Here is an 18,189-nt window from a genome sequence, read left to right on the forward strand (position 1 = left end):
TAAACTTCAGCTTTTCGTTATAAAACTAATACCTTCTCAATTTTAAACATTTAGGAAATGCCAAAGCTTAAAAAGAAGGCAACAACCTTCCCTTTCCAGGGAGCCACTACTGAGATTTTTGTACGTTTCTTGCAAGTATACTCCTTTAAAAGAAAAATTGAAACTATCAGTATTGATTTTGTTCTGATTGTACATGATTGTTACAAAAATATTCAAACAGCACAGAGAAAGCAAGTCCCTATAATCGTACAACCGTAAAAATAAGGACTATTGGCTTCCTAACTAATTACAAATATATGCCAGTTTTAACCTAAATGGGATCATATTATACACGCTGATTCCGGAACTCTTTTTTACTGAGCAGTGTATAATGGAAACTTGTACATAACTACAAGATCTACCCTTGAACTGCTGAATCATATTCCTCTGTAGAAATGTGCCATGATCTATATATTCAATATCCTATTGACATTTCGATTGTTTCAAACTTTTTTTTTCTTTTACAAACAGTGCCACAGTGACCATCCTTACAGATGTATTTATAGTACGTATCCAATTGTTTCTTTAGGGCAAATTTCTAGACAGACAATGGCCAGTCAGTGTATATGAACATTCACAATTTTGGTAACTTCCCCACTTCTCCAACATTGCCCTCCAAAAAGTTTTTACCAATTTATTCCTCCAAATCTTTTTTTTCTTGTCTTTTTTTCCTAAGGTTTATTTATTTATTTTGAATGGGGGGAGGGGCAGAGGGAGAGAGAGAAAAAAAATCCCAAGCAGACGCCCTGCTGAGTGCACAGCCCAGCGGGGCTCAATCTCATGACCCTGAGACCATGACCTGAGCCGAAACCACGAGTTGGACGCTTAACTGACTGAGCCATCTGGGTACCCCCTCCAAATCTTTTTTCTGTACATAGGTTTATTTGCCCTGTTAGGTAGTCACACTGTGAATATATAAGCATCCTGCTTTTTCTTTTAGTAACACACATTTTGGGGAGGTATGTTACATAGTCTACATAAACCTTTTTTAGTGGTTGCATAATATTCTACTGAACAGATTTATCATGGTTTACGTAACAGTTTTTCTATTGGTGAACATTTCTTTTTTATTTTTTTTTAAAGATTTATTTATTTATTTTAGAGAGAGAGAGACCACAAGCGGGAGGGGCAGCAGGAGAGAAAAAAATCTCAAGCAGACTCCACGCTCAGCGTGGAGCCCAATGTGAGGTTCGAGCTCACAACCCTGAGATCAGGACCTGAGCCAAAACCAAGAGTTGAACACTTAACCCACTGCGCCACCCAGGCCATTTAAGTTGTCTCCAGTTTTTCAATATTATAAATAATCTGGCAATGAACATCTTTTTAGTTTTTTTGTTTTTAAGTAATCTCTACACCCAACATGGGGCTTGAACTCATCACCCTGCGATCAAGAGTCACACACTCTACCAACTGAGCCAGCCAAGTGCCCCTGAACACCTTTGCCTATACAAATGTTTATTTTTCTTTCTCTAGGAATTTTTTCCTTAGGATAGATTCCTAGAAAACTGATTACTAGAATCAAACATTTAAAAACTGTGAAACAGTCTGCTGAATTGCATTCCAAAGGAAAGCAGTAATTATCGTAAATGGTAAGATTTTGGAAGCAACCCAGATATTCTTCAAGAGGGGATCGATTATGTGATGTATCATGCAGTCAATGGCAGACTATAGCTATTAAAAGGGCAAGGCATATTTATTTCCATTCACATGTCCCTCCACAATGTACTGTGGGAAAAAAAGCAGGTTTCAGAAGATAATATAGTATTGGGAGGAGAAATAACATATGTAAATAAGAAAATTCCAAAGGCATAGTCATCAAATTGCTAACCATTATGTTAAGAGAGGGCAAGAAAAATAGGAATTTTTCCATTTCTACTTCACAAATTTTAGTCTTACAGTGAGTCTGTAGATTTTTGTCAGCAGGAACATTGATAAAAACTTTAAAAAGGAAAGCTTATAAATTATTTCTAAAAAATAATGTTGCCTTTTGATGTATTTAATGAGTAATAATTTTTTTTCTTTACATGGCAAAATTCACCCATCTTCTTTATTTTTTTTTCCCCAAGTCTTCTAAAGTTAGCAAGGCACCCCTGCCAGAGGCTTCTAAATAGTCAATTCTAACTCTTCCCAGGCCTGCTGGATTACAACTTTCCTCTCTGAATGAAATCTGGAGTTTAATGTCGCCCATGGGATGTACTGCTCAATCCTCCCAAGGACCCTGAGAGGGAAAGTGCTGTTACTGGCCCATTTTCCACATGGAGAAACCGAGGCTCGGAGAGGTTGCAGTCACTTTCCTAAGGAGAGTCGGCAGGGCAGGGGCTGGCTTTGAAACAAGTCATGTGGCTCCCGGGCCTGCGTCCTTGGCCACTCACTCATGGGCTCCAAGCTGACCGCCCCACTCAGCCAAGGACTGAGAAAGAAATGTTCCATTTTAAAAACTGGCTAAAAGTCCTGGAAAGGCTCAGAGACAGCCAGAATGGAAAAAGATGCTCAAAGGGAACAGAACTTCTCAAAGAGGTTGAGGCTGCCCTGTCATGTATGACACGTGGAAAACTTGACTAATGTAACATCCAGGTGGTTAGTGGGAGAATTGGTCATGCTCTTTGGCAAATTGCTCCCCCTTCCCTCCTTGCCCACCTCCCCCCGCCACCACACACACACAGCCCTGCCCTGGGAGGAAGCACTTGGGACCACCTCAGAGGAGGTGACTCAGTCCCAAATCTCTACCCCAGGTTGGAGACTTCAAGGAGCAGTGGAGCCCGTCCTTGGGCCTCATGGGGTAGCGGGTCCACCAGGCCCGTCCAGCCAGTGTTTGTTTGGAAGCCCCGGTCTCAGGCTACCTCTCCCCCAGGTCCCCTGTGCTTGGCCACATCAGCCACACCTTGGCATATCCATGGGATGGTTGGGGGTGGGGGGGTGGGCCTCACGTCTCTCATGTCTACCTCTCCTGGGCATCCAGGGTGCCACTTTCTTCCCCATCCTCCTGCCTCTCCCCATGCCCCCCGCCCCATCTCCCTGGCCTTCATCTTGCCCTCAGGATCACTACCTGTGACCCAGGCACGCTAACCTGCAGGTCTCTTCCCACATAGGGGGATTCACCTGAGGGGCCTGACCCAGGCATGGGAAGAGGGACAGGACTGGTTCAAAATTTGCCCGACCTGGGTCCCACGTGACCACCAAGTGGGGAGGGCAGGCCAGCAGGACTCGAAGTTCCTGTGGGTGGGCTCCCCATGGTCAGCTCAGTGAGGCCCCCTCCCCGAGGAGGAGCTGGTTCATGAGCCAGAGGGGCTGGTGTCCACTCACCCTGGCAAGGAGGGCGAAGACATCCATTCTTCATTCATTCTCTCATTCCTTCAACCTGCCCTCTCTGAGCCGAAGCCGTGTGCCTGGCCTGCCCCTGTCCTCAGGGCAATGACAATCCAGTTGTGGGGGTGGGCACAGAGAGGCCCCTAACTCAGTTCTTGGGGGTGGTCAGGGCAGGCTTCCTGGAGGAGGTGGCATCCAACAGTCCTGCAGGAGAATGAAGCAATGTGGGCTTTGTCCAGAGCCCGGCTGAGATGAGGGCAGAGTTCACAGGCAGAAGGAGGAGGGTTTATAGTAACTCACCCTTCTGCCTCAGTTGATAAAAACTGGAGGGAAATGGGTACTGGTGAGCTCCCACCCCAAAGGAGTGGGGTAGAGACAAGTTGGCTGGGCAGATGCTGCTGGGGATGATGGTGCCAGGCCGGGGCATGCAAAGGGAGGCAAAACTGGGTGGATTCTACCAAGAAGGCCCGGGGCCCAGCCAGGCCCCCGCGGGGTACTGCTCATGCTGCTGGCACCCCACTCCGCATGCCCCCCACCCCGTGCCCTCGCATGCCTTGCCTGGGGCTCCTGCATGTCCTGTATGTGCCTGCTGGTTTCCCCCTGCCCCCTCCCTCAGCCTGACTCAGGAGGCCAACTGGCACCTCGGGCCCTGCCTTCCCCAGATTCTTCCTGGATAGGAATCTCGAGGCTGTTGTCTGCCTGATTCCCCACCTGACTGTCCCTCCAAGCCTTTGGGAGGACAAGGGGTAGCCCTGCGGGTCAGCGAAAGCTCTGGGAGCTAACGGCCCCCCAAACGGAGGCCTCCATCGAACAGTCTGTTTCCAAGATGGCTGCTACCAAGGGGGCGGGGCAGGCTGAGCCCCGGGGCATTTCTGCCCATGGGCACTGCCCTCCCCCCGAAGTTGACCAAGTAGGCCAGTGAAGAGGGCCTGGAATCGGAAAGACCCTTGAATTGCCATTTGGAACCCACACTTGGGGGAAAGGGTGGCCGTGGCTTGGTGCCTTCAGCTTCCTGGGACCCCAGGCCTCTCTTCCCCTCATCTGGGGCCTTCTGTGTGTCCTGCCACCCCGTGCCCCTGGATCCCTGGATTCTGGTGGGGTGGGGGTGCTCCCCGCCGGTGCCCCCTGTGTACGTGGCTCTCTCCCCTCCCGCCCCTCCTCAGCTCCAGCAGTACCCCCGGCTGCGGGAGGAGATGGAGCGCATCGTGACCACCCACATCCGGGAGCGCGAGGGTCGCACCAAGGAGCAGGTGAGCCCGCAGCACGCTGCTGCCCTCCTGCCCTCCTGCCCCCTCCCCCGCATTCCCATTTTGCATCTTGCCTCAGGCTCCCTTACACCTTCTCGCCTCATACTCTCTGCTTCTCTAACTTTTTTATTGTGGTCAAATATATATAACATAAAATTTGCCATTTTCACCACCTTTCGGTGTGTGGTTCAGTGGCATGAAGCCCATTCACACTGTTGTGTGACCATCACCCCCATCCGTCTCTCCAGAACCTTTTCATCTTCCCCAAACGAAGCTCTGTGCCATTAAACAGTGACTCCCCAGCCCCTGCCTCCCCCCAGCCCCTGGCAACCACCATTCTCCTTTGTGTTTCTGTGAATTTAACAACTCTAGGGATCTCATATACCTGGAAGCTCACGGCAATTGTCCTTTTGTGTCTGGCTTATTTCACTTGCAAAATTTTCTCAAGGTCCATCTATACCAGGTGTGAGAATTCCCTGCCTTAAAAAAAAAAAAAAAATTTAAATTCAATTAACTAACGTATAGTATATTGTTAGTTTCAGAGGTAGAGGTCAGTGATTCATCAGTCTTATATAACACCCAGTGCTCGTCACATCACGTGCCCTCCTAATGCCCATCGCCCAGTTACCCCACCCCCCATCCCCTCCCCTCCAGGAACCCTCAGTTTGTTTCCTATGATTAAGAGTCTCTTATGGTTTGTCTCCCTCTCTGATTTCTTCTTGTTTTATTTTTCCCTCCCTTCCCCTATGCTCTTCTGTTTTGTTTCTCAAATTCCACACGAGTAAAATCATAATTGTCTTTCTCTGATTGACTTATTTTGCTTAGCATAATACCCTCTAGTTCCATCCACCTTGTTGCAAATGGCAAGATTTCATTTTTTGATGGCTGAGTAGTATTCCATTGTGTGCATATATATATATATATATATATATATCATATCTTCTTTATCCATTCATCTGTTGTTGGACATCTGGGCTCTTTCTATAGTTTGGCTATTGTGGACATTGCTGCTATAAACATTGGGTGCAGGTGCCCCTTCTGAATTCCCTTCCTTTTTAAGGAATATCCGAATGATATTCCATTGCCTGTATAGACTTTTATTTAGTCATTTATCAGATATTCATTTATTCATTCACAAACATAGTCACTGAATGCCGCCTCTGAGCTGGGAGGAGCAGAGATGAACAGGCCCCTTCTTGGGCCCGCACAAGGCTTATAGGCGAGTCCTCCTTACTTGTCCATCTCTCTGTCATCCTTCTGTCTGTACCCACCCCCGGCTCCCAATTCCTAGCCTCCATATTCACACGCCCCTTCTCCATGATGATGCTGTCCCCCAATCATTCACATCTTTGTTTCGATGTTGTGTTTTTGAAACCTCATTGATCTCTTCAATTACAAAAGTGATAAATAATAAAATATTCAATCATTATAGAAGTAATTAAATTACAAGTAAAGTGTTCCTTCATTCACTCCCTACCTCCAGTTCCTCCCACAAAATAACTGTTATTAACAGTTTGGTGTGTTCCCTTCCAGGCCCAAGCATTTTTTTTAAGATCTTACTTATTGGGGCGCCTGGGTGGCTCAGTCGGTTAAGCGTCTGCCTTCTGCTCGGGTCATGATCTCGGGGTCCTGTGATCGAGCCTCACATTGGAGTCTGCTCAGCGGGGAGTCTGCTTCTCCCTCTGCCCCTCCCCCACCACTCGCACTCTCTCAAATAAATAAGATCTTTTAAAAAAAGAGAGAGAGCGAGACCACAAGTGAGGGGAGGGGCACAGGGAGAGGGACAAACAGACTCCCCGCTCAGTGGGGAGCCAGACGTGGGGCTCCATCCCAGGACCCTGGGATCATGACCTGAGCTGAAGGCAGCCACTTAACCAACTGAGCCACCCAGGCGCCCCTAGGCATTTTTTCCCTAGACATATACACATTCCAGATTCCATCTTAATCTTCAATAACCACAGTCCTGCTGTGTGTCTTGCCTTTTTTCTCTAAAGATAATTGTAGAAGCTAACATCTGTTGAGCACCCATTACATGTGAGATGTGTGATCTGCCTCATTTCATTGTGCCTTCACCACTCCCAGGAGGCAGACACACTTCATCTGTGGAACTTGAGGCTCAGTGAGCACAGGCTTATTACAGGGAGCAGTGGGGCTTGGGTCTAAACCCGGCAGTGTGCATCAGTAATGTTCCTCTGGTCATGACTCAGTTAAGAATCTCATCACTCTTCCTCATTTGCAAAGGGGATCTTCCAGTGCCAGAACCTAGAAATTGTCCTCATTCTTTTCAATAGCTCTAGAGTGCTTTATTGTTCAGAGGAGGCCATATTTATTTCACCTTTTGATGGCCATTGGCTTGTTTCCAATTTTTCTCCATTACAAACTACACCACGCTGAACACCCTGGTACACATATATCTCTGCTCACTTGGTGAGTTTATCTAAGAGACATATATATAATTCTAGAAGTGAATATATGCATTTTAATATTGTTAAATGTTGCCAGATTACCCTCCAAGAAGGTGATCCTAATTTGTACTTCCACCAACAATATATGAGAATCCATCTTCCCACAGTTGTGCCCACACTGGTCATTACCAATATTTATTATTAATTTGATGGGTTATAATAGGATCTCATTGTTTTAACTTAGACTTCTTTATTAATGAAGGTGAGCATTTTTACATAGCCTTATTGATCATATACATTTCCTCTGTGAATTGCCCATTCATGTTCTCTGGCTATTTTGATTTGCTTGTCTGTCTTTCACTTACTGACTTGTAGGAACTCTTTGTTTATTATGGATACTATTATTGATGCACTGATTGATTTATTATGGGTTCTATATGTGCTATAAGTATGTTTCTTCCAGCCTTTCATGCATTTTAAAACCCTGCCATATTTTTTCCACTTGCCTGCTGACCTGTGTATCCTCGAAGGTCATGCTTCTCATCGATATTGAGCTGGCTTACATGAATACCAATCATGAGGACTTCATAGGCTTTGCCAAGTGAGTGCTCCCTAGGCAGAGAAGGTGACACCTCCTGTGAGTGTGTGTGTGTGTGGATGTAGGACCCAGGCCTGCTGGGTTAACCCTCTGGGTCTGGTGCCCACTGAGCTGTGGCATTGAAGCTAGGCCTCTTGAGAGAAGAAATTCTGAGACTCTTCCCTCTTTCCCTATTAGTGCTCAGCAGAGGAGCAACCAGATGAACAAGAAGAAGGCTTCAGGGAACCAGGTGAGTGAACCCCAGTGCCCCAGCCGGAGGGATGGAGGGTGCCGGATGGATGCCCAGCTCTGAGAGCCCCCTCCCCCGAGGGGAAGGGTCCCACGGGGGCCAGGGAGCCTGTCAGCTGCCAGCCACAAGCCTCCCACTCTGCCTCAGTAACCCTCTCTCCTCTCTCCCGATGCTTCTCGTGGTTGCTATGGTTACCTCTTTGCAGGATGAGATTCTGGTGAGTACCAGGACTGGGGCTCTTGGCTTATGTAGTGAAGGGGAGGAGGGGGCCCATTTGTAGCGGGATGCAAAGGGGGCAAAAGGGCACTCTTTGGCTTGAGCTGCTTGCACACACCAGCACATGGGTGTCCACACGTGCTCTCAGTCCAGAGGCAAGGCCTAGCCATTCACAGAGTCCCATCAGGCTGTCCATCAGCGCACATGAGCTTAGCATCTACTTCAGGCAGAGGTAGACCATGCGGGCTGGGTGGGTGAGAATGGCTGGGAGGGGCCTGGCACACAGTAGGTGCTCCTCAAATATCTGCTGGATGGATAAATGGATGGATGGATGGATGGATGGATGGATGGATGGATGGATGGTAGCTATCTCTACCAGAGAGTTGAGTAAAGAGATGAATGAGTGTCAGGAGATAAGTCCGTCCTCGCCCATTCTGTCCTTCAGATCTCTGATGAAACACCACTTCTCCTCCCCACCTGTACACACAAGTCATAGCCCAGAGTTTTCCAGAGGCCGTAGTTTCTTTGTAACAATCTAGGTGTTTGTGTGATTATTGGCTTCATACCTATTTCCTTCTCAAACCCCATGAGGGGAAGGGCTGGGTCTCTCTTGTCCATCAGCAAATTCTCAGCCCTACAGCCCAGTGCCTGGCACACAGTAGGTGCTCAAGAGAACAAAGACATTAATGAGTGTAATATCCCAGGGCAATTTGGTTCAGCAAACACTCGGTGGTGCCTACACTGGGCTGGCCCTAGACAGGAGTCAGACTCCGGTCCTGACCCCTGGAGACCTGAGCCTGCAGTCAGGACCCAGGCAGGGTGGGAGTTGGAGGGGCAGGCAGTTCCTGGTGCAGAGGCTGTGGAAGGGGGTTTGGCAGAGTGGGGGGTGGCCAAGGGAGGACGAAGGCTGCCAGTCGGGGCAGGCGGTAGCGGGACAAGGTCTGCTCATCAGTTCCTGGGGTGTGGAGTGCCAGGTCCTGGCATTTGGACTCAGTTCCAAAGAGAGTGACAAGACACTGAGGGGATCCTCACTGGACCTGGACAGGGTGGGAGAGGGACCATGGGGCACCTGGCTATCGTGTTTCTGTGAATGGTGAAGGCAGCTACTCAGCTCCTGATCCACTATGTTACTTGGGTTCTCTGCAAGGTTCTGGGGGAAGCCAGAGGGTCAAGGAGGGCGCCGGGGTGGGGAGTGGTTCGAGGGCTTCAGAAGCAGGCCTGACCGCAGAGGGCTTTCCCCAGGCTCCTTGGCTCTTCTTTGGATGCTCAGAGGAGCCAGGGAGGTCAGGGCTGGGGGAGGGAGCTCTTTCTGAATGGCCCACCACGGGGGTCTACTTAGTGGCCTTGCCCTTGGAGTAGAATCTACAGGCCTGTCTGTGGTGATGGCTCAGAATGCTCTTGGGGACAGCTGCATCCTGCTGTGAAAACAGACCTTTGCCTGTTACTCTGGGCTCCCCAGGGAAGAAGGGGCCTGTTCAATTCATGCTCAGCCCTTCACCCTGCTCCCACTTCCTACCAGCCCACTCCTGTCCAGGCCCTGGGGCCAAAGACCCTTAGAACCCTACTGCCCTAGCATTCATGTGTTCATGCCACAAATATTTATTGATTACTTACTATCTGCCAAGCACACTGCAAGGTGCTGGGATATACCAGTGAACAAGAGAGTTCATAATTTAGCAAGACAGGCTGACATCAGCAGATAATCTTCCCTCTCTCTCTCTCTGTCACACACACATACACACACACACTCACATAAACACACACACACACACAATTTTGAAATCTCAGCCTTTGTCATAGAAGAAGACTTAAAGGAATGATAAAAGACTATAAGACGATGATGGGGGTCCTGACTTATCCTGGGGGCCAGGGAGGGCCTGCCTCAGAATGGGACTTCTGAGCTGATACCCAGAGGGTGAGGAGGAATTTGGCAGACAGACAGGAGGGAAGTGCTTTCTAGGCAGAGAGAGCAGCGGCACATACAAAGTCCTCGAGGTCAGAAACAAGTCTTAGAATAAGGTGGATCTTAAGCCGCAAAGACATTCAGAATTGTCTTGCCCAGTTGGCTCCCTAAACTCTGCTTGCACACTTTTAGCAGTGGGGAGCTCATCCCCTACCAAGGCTACCAGTCCTCTCCTCAGATGGCTCTGACTGTCAGATAAACAGGCTGTTTATCCTGAGCTGACCTCTGCCTTCCTCCATCTTCCAGTCTATTCACTTGTGGTTCAAACCACAGCAGGTCTGGCCCTCACCCTCCCTGCCCGGCCAGACCTCCAAGAGCTAGAGGAGGGGTGGGCTTTTGAGTGCCTCTCTCCGCCTACCCCATCCTCCACAGGGAGTCCTGGCCTCTTCCCACTGACCTCCTGCCCTCTCACCCTCCAGGTCATCCGGAAGGGCTGGCTGACCATCAACAATATTGGCATCATGAAGGGGGGCTCCAAGGAGTACTGGTTTGTGCTGACCGCTGAGAATCTGTCCTGGTACAAGGATGACGAGGTGAGTAACGGGCCGCTGGTCATCAAGGGGTTTGGCTGGTGGCCAGAGTCAGGCTCAGACACTACCAAGGGCTTGGAGTAGACCGGGCCACCCAGCAAGCAGGGCTTTTCTTAAATCCCATCAAAGACCCTTGGGTGGAAGCGGGCTGCAAGGATCAGAGGCAGGCAATCCTGGGAGCTCATCCACGCTAGGCAGAGAAGGTGGCATGGCAGGAGTGGGGAGCCTGGGGCCGAGCGCCCTGGAGAGGGTGGGAGGGGTGTTGGGCGCCCCTCCCTGACCCCGCCAGCCCTGTGGCCTTCCTGTTTTCCGGCTCCAGGGTGTGCCGCCTCCCCCGTGGCCCCCACAGGCCTATGACACACACATATCCAGCTGCCAGACACCCTGTTAACCCCTGCACCCCAGTCCTCCAGACCCCAGCGGTGCAAGGGAGGCGCCCCAGGTGCCTCCAGGCCGAGGGGCCGGGAGTGATGGGGTCCTGCAGAGGCTCCACACTAAACCCCTCCCTGCCCGCAGGGGCACGCAGAACCCCTGCTACCTCCCTCCCTCGCTGCCGGTCTCCTTTAAGAATGAGTCTATTTGGCTTCCACATCTGGATTCCAGAGGTGACCAGAGAGAATAGGGAGGGCTTGGGGTGGGGGGGACTTGTGGTAATGAACTCCAGCTGGCCACAGAGTGGGGGAGGGGACCTTCTTCCTGAGGAAGCTTTTGGAGGAGAGGGCGCTCTCAGTGGGGAAGTGGGGCTGGGGTGGGGGCTGTGATTTTGGTCTCTGAGCTCCCTCCTCGATCCCTGCCCCCTCCAAGTCACCCTGCGCAAGGCTCCCCCCGTCCCCATCTTGGGCTGGGCCCTCCGTCGTCACTGGCGGGGGCGCCAAGTCATCTGGACCTCATTACCCCAACCCTGGCCTCTCCCCGACCATGGGGCCCCTGGAAGGATGGAGTGTGAGGTGGCGTGACGCGGTGGGGGGGTCGCTTCCTGCTCTGTTGCTCAGGCAGGCTGCCTAGACCCCTCATGGGCTGGGGTGCTGACTGCTGGTCCCAGAATTCCTGGTGCTCTTATGTGAGGGTCGTTATATGTTGGGCCAGGGGACAGTGGGACCTGGGGCTGAGGGCTACGCTGCAGGGAAATGTATCCAAGAGGGGCCCCGTCCTCGTGTGGCGGGGTCTTTTTGAGCTCTGTGTGTACATTTGAGTCGGGTCGTGTGGGGGGCGCGGTGGGGGTGGGCAGTGAGTGCCTGGAGGTGGGGTGTGTGAGGCTGACGGGTGGTGTTGGGGGGGGGCGTTGGAGGAGAGGGTTTGGGGCATAAGCATCCAGGTGTGGTTGGGGAAGACTGTGTGTGCCTGAGGTATGACTCCCAGGCGTGTGCCTGTGCCCAGTGTGGAAATGAAGGGGTATGTATGCGGCAAATGGGCTTGAGGAGGGAGAATGTGCCTGTGGAACACCTGAGAATATGTGCTCGCGATGGAAGAATGGGAGAGAGCCGGTGTTCCACTGTGAGGGTGCATGTGGGTGCCCCTGAGATGTGTGAGTGTGCTTGGGGCACGAATGTGTGACTTGAGTTTGGGTGTGGGAATGTATGTGTCTGAGTTGTGGGGGTGTGCGTGTCAAGTTGTGTTTGTGTGTGTGTGTGTGTGTGTGTGTCGGATGTGAGTGGATTTTTGCACTACCAGCTTGCGGACATGGAGGTGGTCTGGGCTGCAGGGAGGATGATCTGGCCCCCTCTCTCCCCAGCCGCCAGCCCTCTGGTCTTTGGGACTTGGGTGGCCCTCTGGGCAGACAGGCGGCTGTCCATATCCCCAGTCCTCATTGCCCCCCACATCTTCGCAGGCTTCCTCCGCCGCCCATCAGCACCCCCATCCCGTCTCAACAGCAGGGTGCCCCTTTTCCCTCTGCACCTCCTCCCAGCACCCCCCCCCGTGCCTCCACCCCCAGCCCCCTGCCCCGTCTCCGGGTTCCGGTTCTGGGATGGCGGGTGGGGGTCGGTCCAGCTCTCCAGCGGCGGCGCCGAGGGTCTAACCCAGCCCAGCCTAACCAATGTGCAGACTACTGTACAATTTGGGAGTCCTGAACAGATAGTCTAAACACTGGGTAGACGGAGTGGAGGTGTCCTCTGGTCCATCCAGGCAGCAGTGTCTGTCCGTCGGGTGGGAGCTTCGGCCCCATGTCCTGGAGATCCAAGGCCCCCCAGCCCCAGCCCAGCCAGCCCGTGGTCCCCTCTCTGCTCCTGACTCCCCTTCTGCCTCCTTTGACGTGGCAGGGGTGAGCGGGAGCTGTGGCTGGGAAGGAGGGGCCTGGGGAGGGGGCCGGCCAGCAGGAAGGGAGGAGTGGGGGGAGGAGGCCGCTCCTACCTAGAGTCCAACCCCAGAGCACAGGGCGGGTGGTGGCGGGGCCTCCCTCGAATGCTTCCAGATGTTCCCTGGCCGCGTGTGCAACTTCCTCCTCTCCTCCCCCAGCCGCCCTCTGGGACTCCCAGCCACCCGCCTGGCATAAAGAAGGCTTTATGTGGCCGGACGGGCCAGGCGGGTGTGGGGGGCAGAAGGAGGTGGGCAGGACGGCGCCAGGACTGGGGAGCAGGGTCCTCCTCAACCCAGCCCCCTCCCAACCCCCCCCCCCCGCCCCGACCTGAGATCCTGGATGAGGCTCATACCCAAGCCCTGAGTCCCTGAGATCCACACAGACATCCCCCGGCCACAGCATGGGTCCTGTGGTGTGGGCACGTGGGGTACCAGCAGCAGAAACCCTCCTCCGCCTCCCAGAGCCCCATCCCGGAGTACCTCCTCTGCCGATCCCTGAGCCTCCCTTGAACATAGCAGCCTACAGACGAATGTCGGCCCACAGCGACATACACAAGTGTGCACGTAGGCCTGGCACCCACATGCCCATCCACAGATACACATCACTCCTCCCAGACGACTACAGATAAACCAAACGTGTTCAGCCCATGCAACAAACCATCTGCGTGGAAACATGCGTGCCCACAGAGTGCCCCCCAGGCACGCTCCATGCAAACACAGATGTTTACAGCTGCCACACACACCTATGAGAGCGTGCACACATCCGCCTTGACACCCAAACATGCTCACACGGACCCACGGCCATGCTGCGCACCTCCTCGCACAGACGCGCGGGCGCACATACACAATGGTCACAGGGTGCGTGCTCCGGCTGGCGTGTGTTTGCACAAGCACACAACTACACACATGTTGCACACACAGACGTACCATCTCCAGGCTTGTGCTGTGCGCCTGATTGCTAACACATGGGCGGCTGGCGTGGGGGAGGGGGGTGGCGTGGGCTGAGCCAGCCCTTTGAAGCTGCTGGGGCTGGTGGCCCCCCTTGTCTGTCTCCATAGTCAGGAAATGAAGTCAGCAGCTTAGCCAAAGCCGGTCCCCGTTGGCCAGGCTCGGGGCGAGAGAGGCTTGAGTGTGGGGTCCCCGGCTGGGGCTGGCCTGGACGGTAGCCAGGGCTTGCTTGGGGTGGGGCTGGGAGCCACCCTCGATCTCGCCACCCTGCGCTCTTGGGCTCTGGCATGTATGCAGAGGTGGTGGGGATGGCTTGAGTGCCATTGGGAACCAGAGGCGCCTGGCAGGCCCAGGGCTCCATGGCAGGCTCTCTTCAGATGTTGTGCATGGCACGCAGGTGCCCCCACAGCCCAGGGCCGCTCTGGGGCTCCACAGCCCCAGCACCCCCACCCGGCCCCACTGCCCGGAATGCTCTTAGGTTGTGAGGCAGAGCAGGGAGCAGTGTGACCTCGCCCATCGCTCCCACCTCTATCCACAGGAGAAAGAGAAGAAATACATGCTCTCCGTGGACAACCTGAAGCTACGGGACGTGGAGAAAGGTTTCATGTCAAGCAAGCACATCTTTGCCCTCTTTAACACTGAGCAGAGGTGGGTCCCCAGGCTGGAGCCCCAAACCACCCTCACTGAGCAGAAAGGAGAGGGACTTGCCCCAAGCCCCACAGCAAGTCATTCCTTTGACAAATATTTAGACAGTCACTTGGTGAGCACCTGCTCTGCATAAGACATTCTGCCAGGCCCAGGGGGACAAGGAAGAGCCCATCAGGCCCGATCCCCTTCTTGTTGCTCAGTGTCCCGTGGGGTCGGTGATGGTACCGGGCCTCTCGCCTCCCAAGCCAGGGCTGACTCCTGTGGGCTTCCCCTTACTCGAGATGAGGGGTGAGTAGAGCTGCCATCAGGGAGGTCCCCAGGCAGCGAGGGGGAGCCAATGGGGGCTGCATGGTCAGGGATACCCCTCTTATGAGGGCTCATCCCCGCCCCCTCTTTTTTAGTCCCTTTCTAGTAGAGCATTTTACTGCTAATTTCTCTGAATCCTCAAAATGACCCAGGGAGGCAGGAGTTGTTTTATTAACCCATCTTCCAGGCGAGGAAACGGAAGCTTGGAAGGGGAGGGGACTTGCCCAGGGTCGCATAGCTGGGAAATGAGAAAGCCAGGCCTGGACCCCAGACGTGATGCCCCCAATCCGTGCGTACCCTTCACCACCTGCGTGAATGGGTTTCACGCCTTCTCCGCTCACCGCCTGCCCCATCTTGCAGGAATGTCTACAAGGATTATCGGCAGCTGGAACTGGCCTGTGAGACACAGGAGGAGGTGGATAGCTGGAAGGCCTCCTTCCTGAGGGCTGGCGTGTATCCTGAGCGTGTTGGGGTGAGTGGCGGGGGAGGGGGGAGCAAGCTACTTCCCACAGGGGGCCCAGGGTCACCATCCTCAGTGATATCAAGTCATGTCACGTTTCTGAGCCCTTATGCGGCTCAGAACTAGCGCGGATCCTCCCCCTACTCTGGGATCAGAGTGAAGCCTTCCTCCTGTCCTTTGTGACCCTCCTCTGCCACAGATGGCATTTCCTGCATCCCTTTCGCATTGTGGTGGCTTTCTGTGGCCACCTTCACTTTCCTCCTCTCTTTCACTGTGGAAATGTCTCGAGTTACCTTAGAGCTGGGGTAGAGTGCCCTGGGTTCACTCGCCTTCTCCTTTCTGTGTGTGTCTGCTTGGGCCGTGCTTGCTGGTGGCGGCGGCGGCGGCGGCAATGCTGGTGTCGTGACCTCTATGGCTTTGGTGTGGGCCTCCCAGGACAAGGAGAAAGTGAGTGTGCCCCTCCCTCGCCTTCTGCCAGGTGTCTCCAGACTGGCAGCAGCTCTGGCCAGGTCTTTAGCATCAGGAAGGGACCTCGGAAGTTCTTTCCTAATTGATGGACTGGGAAACTGAGGCAAATTCTAGGCACTAGACTGAGAGCCAAGATAAGGCTGAATGAGGGTCTGGGGTCCTAAGAGGCACTGGGGTGGGCAGAGTGCAGACGCGGAGTGTTTGGGGGAGCTGGTGTCTGTTCTCTGTATGGCAGTGTTCCAGGCACCCTTGGAGGGACCGAGACCCTGGGGGTGCCTGGAACCTGGCTGCGAGGGCCCAGCCACCCTGATGCCCTCTATTCTCAACGGCAGGCCAGTGAGACTGAGGAGAACGGCTCAGACAGCTTCATGCACTCCATGGACCCGCAGCTAGAGCGGCAGGTGGAGACCATCCGGAACCTGGTGGACTCATACATGGCCATCGTAAACAAGACCGTGCGGGACCTCATGCCGAAGACCATCATGCACCTCATGATCAACAACGTGGGTGCAACCCTTCATGGGCGGAGGGTGCTCTTGGGGGACCAGGGAGGCAGCGACCAGGTTGGCCTGGGGGAGGCATAGCCCAGTCCCTTGGGATCAGGTCTAGCGAGGTAAGTATAGGTCCACACGAGAGCTGTCCAGAAGAAATATAATGTGAGCTTTGTATATTATATTGTAGAGTCACATACCCAAGTTGTTCCAAACATGCTTAAATGTTTCCCAAAAGGAACTAGGAATCACATCTTTTGAGAACTCGCAGGCCATGTTTTGAAATGCACGCCCTGCAGAATCACTACCATCCATGGCTTAATGAAAAGGCATGGCCCCCAGAGAATTAGAACTATGTTTGAATCCTGGATTTGCCACAAATTCTGTTTGACTTTCAGTCAAACTATCCTCTCGGAGCCTCTGTTTGCCTATATGTAAAAATACGGATAATAGAGTTGAGAAGTAAGGGACTATAAAGTGCGGAACAACACAGTGCCTGGCACAGAGTAGGTGCTCAATATATATTTGAACAACAGATAAGTGAGACCCAGGCCTATGGCGTAAGTCTCAGTGCCTCTCCATGAATATCCCAGGACCAGCACCTGCGGAGTATAAGGAGCACATTAACCCACCGCCTACACACACAGACTCACATTTCACCCAATCCAAGCACGCATTCACACCTGTTACTCAAGGTCAGAAAATTTTAAACTGTCATCTCCCTTATTTTGGTCCCATGGAGTATGCAAGTCCTTGGAAAGGATGTAACTAACCGCCCCATTTTATAGATGGAGAACCTGAGGCTGAAACACAGCTGAGTAACTAGGTGTCCCGGTTGCATGGTGGGCCCCGAGTGCCTTCCCACATCCATGACCTTGGACAGGTCACTTTTCCCCTCTGGACCATCTGAGAAAAGGGCAAGGAGGGAGACGGGGAAGCAGGGGAGATCTCCAAGGTCAGGCGGTGGCAAAGCCAGGACCCCCGAGCTCCCAGTCCAGCGTACAGTCCCACGGGGGTTCAGAGTGGTACAGGCGTCAGGTCCCAAACCGTCCTTCTGTTCGCGCGCCCGCAGACGAAGGAATTCATCTTCTCGGAGCTGCTGGCCAACCTGTACTCGTGCGGGGACCAGAACACGCTGATGGAGGAGTCGGCGGAGCAGGCGCAGCGGCGCGACGAGATGCTGCGCATGTACCACGCACTGAAGGAGGCGCTCAGCATCATCGGCGATATCAACACGACCACTGTCAGCACGCCCATGCCCCCGCCCGTGGACGACTCCTGGCTGCAGGTGCAGAGCGTACCGGCCGGACGCAGGTACCAGGGCCGGCCCCCACGGCCCCAAAGCCCCCCAGCCCGGGGCCCGCGGGAGGAGGGCCGGGACCGGGCAGTGGCGCGCCCGCGTCACCGGAACGGCTCCCACCTGGAGCAGGGGGCGGGGCTTAGAAGTGGGCGGTGCTTATTGCGGGGCGGGGCTTGCCGTGGAGCGCTGGCTGCGGGGCTGGGTGGAGCTGGAACTTTGGAGCCACCGGAGGCGGGGCTTAAACTCCGGGAACAAGTAGGGCGCGGCGGGGCGGGGCTTCCGCGCATGGGCGTGACCGGCGCTGGGCTGGGGCGGGGCCTCAAGGTGGGGCGGAGCTGCTCATCTCTTCCCCTCCTTGTCTTCCGCGCCCTGTCGCCCGCAGGTCACCCACGTCCAGCCCCACGCCGCAGCGCCGAGCCCCCGCCGTGCCCCCAGCCCGGCCCGGGTCGCGGGGCCCTGCTCCTGGGCCTCCGCCTGCTGGGTCCGCCCTGGGGGGGGGCGCCCCCCGTGCCCTCCAGGCCGGGGGCTTCCCCTGACCCCTTCGGCCCTCCCCCACAGGTGCCCTCGCGCCCCAACCGCGCCCCGCCCGGGGTCCCCAGGTGAGTAGGGGTTGAATACGGTGGGAGAGACCACCGGGCGGGCGTAGCCGGGAGGGAGGTGTGGCCAGAGCCGGCCCTCTCCATCCAGGGCGCTCGGACGTGGGTGCCGGAGCCACCGGACGTGTGGCCGAGGGCTGGCGG

General features: G+C 54.1%; 1 protein-coding gene across 1 annotated transcript in view; it reads left to right on the plus strand.

Annotated features, from left to right (window-relative positions):
- DNM1 (dynamin 1) overlaps positions 1-18,189 on the plus strand; it is a 43,632-nt gene that overhangs the window by 21,355 nt on the left and 4,088 nt on the right. Inside the window, 12 exon segments of the mRNA XM_021691695.2 lie at positions 4,509-4,595; positions 7,528-7,598; positions 7,773-7,824; positions 8,030-8,041; positions 10,423-10,536; positions 14,315-14,424; positions 15,091-15,202; positions 15,626-15,637; positions 15,991-16,161; positions 17,222-17,463; positions 17,832-17,940; positions 17,942-18,048. Coding sequence (XP_021547370.1) covers positions 4,509-4,595; positions 7,528-7,598; positions 7,773-7,824; positions 8,030-8,041; positions 10,423-10,536; positions 14,315-14,424; positions 15,091-15,202; positions 15,626-15,637; positions 15,991-16,161; positions 17,222-17,463; positions 17,832-17,940; positions 17,942-18,048 — 1,199 coding nt within the window.

Source organism: Neomonachus schauinslandi, chromosome 13 (genome assembly GCF_002201575.2).
Source record: "Neomonachus schauinslandi chromosome 13, ASM220157v2, whole genome shotgun sequence".
In the NCBI taxonomy this organism is placed as follows: domain Eukaryota; kingdom Metazoa; phylum Chordata; class Mammalia; order Carnivora; family Phocidae; genus Neomonachus; species Neomonachus schauinslandi.